The 5,629-nt window shown below is 34.6% G+C and overlaps 1 protein-coding gene across 2 annotated transcripts; it reads left to right on the forward strand.

The window, feature by feature from the left end:
- The first annotated feature begins 503 nt into the window (after positions 1–503).
- Positions 504–5,134, forward strand: LOC149728644 (RNA-binding protein 4B-like). Of its 2 annotated transcripts, none has more exons than XM_089888762.1 (5): positions 504–740; positions 2,058–2,178; positions 2,735–2,924; positions 3,676–3,832; positions 3,931–4,416. In XM_089888762.1, the coding sequence occupies exons 1-5, from the start codon at positions 583–585 to the stop codon at positions 3,980–3,982; spliced, it is 678 nt and encodes a 225-aa protein (XP_089744888.1). In that variant the 5' UTR covers positions 504–582; the 3' UTR covers positions 3,983–4,416. The 2 variants fall into 2 exon arrangements, with proteins under 2 accessions (XP_089744888.1, XP_089744887.1); XM_089888761.1 differs by lacking the exon at positions 3,931–4,416 and adding an exon at positions 4,433–5,134 and having other exon boundaries at positions 505–740.
- Positions 5,135–5,629: the final 495 nt, after the last annotated feature.

Below are 5,629 nucleotides of genomic sequence, written 5' to 3' on the forward strand. Positions count from 1 at the left end.
CAGTGCAGCAAGCCAAATTTTTCATGGTGGTGTTCCAATAAACTATGGTGCCACCGCGCCTTTGGATTTTAAATAACAATAGGGTTTTCGTGCTGTTTCATTAAAACTGGGCTCTGTAGTTACATATGTATAGTATCCAGTTCACATTAATAAGTCATTTAAACTGGATTTTACTTGCATACAAATCCAATATTTTATAAGCTGCATATTTTTGTAAAATATTTTGGACGAAACGTTTTAAAATCTTGTGCACATTCATTAATGCTCCGCTCTCTTGAAATTGACCACTTCTGCGTGGAGTCTATTTCACGTGACCAAAAGAACTTTTTAATAAAAAAAATGTTTGAAGCTACTTGTTACTGCTTTTGTTTTGTTGTAAGTAAATACGTTAAATTTACGTTCTGACTGTGTACGTTGCATTAAAGTTCTTAAAACACTAATGATTGGCACTTAAGGTTCTTTAAATTTTAAATATGTGTTGCTTTTATTTGTTTTTTCCTTTTTTTGTCGCATTTAACTTAGTATTTTTACAGTGTCGTTTTAAGTTACTTATACACGTACAACTTACCATTGCACAATATTATGGTAAAAATATTTGTTGGACGTCTCCCCGAAGACGTAAAAAAGAGTGAATTGGAAGAATTGTTTAAAGCATATGGAGAAATAACAGACTGTTCAATATTAAAAAACTATGGCTTTGTTCACATGGCCGATCTGAATGATGCTAAAAAAGCAATTGCGTAAGTTAATTTAAAATTCTAAAAGTTATTTTTTAGATGTATATATATGCTCAGTTTTTATACTTAACTCCGCCTCAATTTGGGACTTTTTACCAAAAGCTGTGAAAAATTTAAAACAACGTTTATGCGTTAAAACTTCAAAATTTTGAATGGGTAGGCTAGTGTAGAAAAAGACAAAATATATATATATTACTTTCAAATTTAAATTAGGCCTGCCTAGGGATGCCATTACAGAATTTCGAATCCTTTTGTATTCGAATCTAATTACGGAATTAGGTATTCTGTTTAATGACATCATCACACATCATCTCATAAACTTTATTAACCATTTTTGAAACTTATTAATTTTGAAAAAAATATATTTTTGTGTTTGTGGGACTTTCAAGAGTAAACGTTTCCCAGCGTCTTTTCATAGCCTGTTATACGTTTCATGACGCAAAAACTTTCCAATAGTACAATTTTTAATCATTTTACAGTTTATGATTCAACAAGGCTACTATGAAAGAGTCAATAAACTGACTTATGTGGCTAAAATTATTTTTTCCCATGAATTTAAAACGATTCAAAATTCTAGATTATTCTAGGATATCCTAGACATAGGCGCCTAAGTTTTGATTGTCCAGGTTAGGCAAACTTATAGCTACAAATATCAACTACTTATTATATGCATACTTAAGCTAATAAGGTAATTACCGCACTCGCACTGGTTACGGTTTAACTTTCGTATTACACGTTACGCAGCACGTTAATCGTTTACGTCACAGTAGCGCTTGTGACGTATTGAAAGATCGTCAAACTTGCAGGTGCAGGCTTGCCCAATAATATCCTACGATCTTTGTTTCTATCACAATAACGATTGTAAAGTAATGTAACATCATAGGTTTGGATTACGCAATACGAAAGTCACGATAATGGATTGCATCACAATGCCGATTGTGACATAATGTATCGCCGTAAGTTGGTATTTTTACCTTACGGTAATGGATGACATCACAATACAGCATGTGATGTAACAGTTACGTTGGTGGGCGTACGTTTAAGTAGCAGTAACGTAAATCTAGCCAGAAGTTAAAGCGTAACCACTCAAGCTTCAATCGTCCACACGTAATGGTTTATAAAATATGTAAATCGTTTGCTTTTGCCTATTAGGCAATGTGCCAAATTCCAGGTTAGGCATTTGCCTGACCTGCCTGACCGCGTTAGGCGCCTATGATCCTAGAATACCTAATCATTCTGTAATGTGCATCCCTAGGCCTACCCAAGGTAAATCATATAAACTGACCATTTAACAGAATTCAAACATTTTCATATTTACAGAGGACTTGATAAAACAGATTTAAAAGGAAACTCAATCAACGTAGAACTTTCAACAACAAAAGTGCAAAAAGCGAGCAAGATATTTGTTGGCAATCTACCACCAGAAACCAAATCTGCTGACGTTAGTTTTCAGTATCATTTTAGTTAATTTAGCAATGTTTGTCATACTGTTGACTTAGATTTTCTTCAAAATGCTCAACATTTTGACACCTATTTTTGTCAATGACTTTAACTGGTTAAAATGTAATGAAGTTTTTAATCTAGTTTTTTGGAGTTGTTTACACTTAGCTATAAGTATAATATAGCCTAACTTGATTATATTTTGACAATTTTATTTTTTAAGTTTTAAAAAAAATTATACTGGTGCTTTCAAGCTTTTGTAGACTGTTGAAAGTTTTGTTAATTCTCAATGCCGCCACGTAAGCCTAAGTTTTGGCAAAATTACATCTTTAGGACAAATCCATTTTAGTAAAGCCATAATCTAGCCATATTAATAGAACATCCATATCTTAGTAAGTTAATAGCCAATGCTTTATATTGTTAACTGTATTAGTATATATATATATTGGATTTTTGTTAAAATTTGCATCTATAAAGTTTTTGCTTGTACTACTACCTACATTTTAGTTTTGCCTGGTTAACCAGATTTTCTTTTCATTAAAATTCTTTACTTTTAGATTCATAAACTTTTCAAGAAATACGGAACTGTAATAGAGTGTGATGTTGTTAAAAACTATGCATTTGTTCATATGGGAAGGGAAAATATGGCCAGAGATGCAATAAATGGTCTTAACAACACAGAGTTTAATGGAAACAAGATTGGTGTTCAAATGGCACGCTCTCAAAGAAATCTTGATATGCATGGGGGTTAGTGCTACATGTTATGTTCATAGACTTGTGTTTAATTAGAATAAAACTGTATCACTGCCGGCTAATTTTGATTTTTTATATGTTATTTAATATTTATAAATGTACAATCTGTTTCTGTTTGGTAAAGAATGATGTTAAGTTGGGGTTGGTTAAGAATAAAAATGATTACCATGTTTTGATTTTGTTATGTTTTGGACTGTCTTAACAAGAATAGTTTAGGACATAAAACTGGGTTTACAAATACAGCAATACAAGACTGCTGTTATGTCTTGTTTAAAGGTAGCTAGAAGAGTATAAGTTCTTTTTTATCTGTTATTGCTGCTTAGTTAAACTTTAAACAAAATATTATGGCACGTTTGATAGGACAGGTTTAAGTTATGTCTATTAATTCACCATTTTTGCCTGTACTATATATTATGAAAGTTAGAATACACACATATTGCACGGCTTCACTTTACCTCATTTACAGAAGTTACAATGCTTCCAATTTAATGGATAACTTCACTGACTTGTTTAAAGTTCGAACCAAGTATTCTTAGTACATCATGGTTAATTGTTATGTTTTCAATCCATTGTATGATTCTATTTTTTGTGGGTGGGGTCCTTGTCAAGGACCTGGGATTTTTCAGATTTGGCCAATTATTCCTATTGTCTGGTTGAAAGGTGAGCCTGCTTACCACTGCCATTGCTCCGATACTTTCTAATTACGTCACTGTATAACCTAATATTATTAAATTATAAACTCCAGGGCCACCAATGCACCGGGGTGATATGCGGGGCCGAGGCAGAGGTGGTCGCGGTGTCTACATGGGCCCTCCTCCACGCATGGGGCTTCAACATCCACGGTTCCGTAAACCATACTTAGATGACCCCTACTTGGATCCGCCATTTTCTCGCATCGGGAGGTTTGTTTTAAATAAATTCTTTCAGATTTTGTGTAAAAAATTATCTAATTTTAAGTTTATATTTACTTTATTTTACAATGAGATATTTGCCTTTTCAGCGTTTTACAGGATTTACTGGAAGCTCTTTGCTGCTTTTGCTATCAGGCATAACATAATTTTGATACTGCTTTTTTGCTTTTAAAATGATGTAAGATTTAGATACATTGTAGGTTGTAGCCATGATTTCTATGATGCATTGTAATAGGATCAAATCTAAAACATTACCAGATAAAGTCTAGCAAACCTGGAGATGAAACAATGGTTTAATATTTCTTAAGTTTATTTTTATACCTAAAAACAGTTAGCAAAAAAATTGCTAAAGATTTAGAAAAAATATGACTTTGTTTTACTTAAGCTTTGCAGGCAAAAAATACCTATGTGATCGGTTTTATAAAACTAAATAGAAATAATGCACTCGGTAAAATAGCATGTTGTTTCTGTATGCAATTATTTACCTTTATCGTATAACCAAAGCTTAACGATTACCTAAGTGGATGATACGACTCGCATTTAAATTAGTTCGACTTTTTATTCACACTTTTCTCCGCAATCAAACTTTAGGGGTGGATTACGTCATCGCATGCTGGGCGGGTCAAGCCTACATGAACGAAGCGTCGGTTTAGGGTCAATGTACGGTCAAGATTTGCTTTCGCGTGCTGCACTCCGCCGCGACCCGCTTCTCAGTGCAGGAGGCTCGTTATTGTTGAGAGAACGAGAAGCGCTGGCACGCCGACTCGAGTCCGAGGCTCTAGCTGAGTCGTACGCTGGTTTGAGCGGCGCAGGATCTCAGTACGATTTTACGAGCGATCAATTGGTTGATTTAGCCGAGCCTGAGTTGTCACTCGGACGATACGGATCCTCTAGTTATATGTCCCAAAGTCGCCTCGCCGATGCAGAAACTGCCCGTTATTCCGCCGCTGCACTGGACAGGTACGGCGCATTTTAGTAGCAGCGCCAAACACAAGAATTGCCGCCGAGACAGTCGATTGAAAATGGCTTTATTTTCAGACTGGGTACAGTAATTTAAAATCTGCCAAACTTTCTCGGCCATGCGACCGACGAAATATTGTGAGTAATTAAAACTACGAATCGGGTCGTCTCTACGGCCAATATGTTTGGACCGATGTATAATGTGTACATTACAAACGTCGCGTTCTTTTGTGCTCTTCTTTTCGTGTGACTTCTTTCGCCTCGCAATTTGTATTTCGGAACAGTATAAAATCTGCCTACACGAAAATATGAATAAACTTTTTAGAACCAGTGTCCTACATCGTTATCAGTGTATATAAGACTTCTCAGTCCGTCTCAAATTTGCCGTTTTACAGCGCTTTAACAAGTTTTTCGTAATTGCTGAACGAAGTGAAACAAATACTAGCGTGGATCACCTAACTACAAATTTCATTTCAGCTCCAGGTTATAGCACTGGAAGAGTTATTCTATTGTTCTGCTTGAGTTCAAAGTATAGTACACTGCTACTGCGGTTGGCTTATGTATTTTCTATGGTTGTGTTGGACTGTTCCATTTTAAAAGTACAATGAATATCTTATAGGTAATTAATGCCCAAATTAACACAAAATATATGGTTACAATTTCTTACAATATACTGCATACGGTAAGTTTAGCTGTAAATTTATCTACTGGTTTCAGCAAGTTTAATGTAACTTATTTTTTCTCTCATTGTTTCCAATAAGAGTCCTTATAACACGAGTGTTATTTTATACACCTATTGCCTCTTCGTGATTATCAACAAACATAACT

This window comes from Ciona robusta, chromosome 11, assembly GCF_009617815.1.
Source record: "Ciona robusta chromosome 11, ASM961781v2".
Taxonomy (NCBI): Eukaryota; Metazoa; Chordata; class Ascidiacea; order Phlebobranchia; family Cionidae; genus Ciona; species Ciona robusta.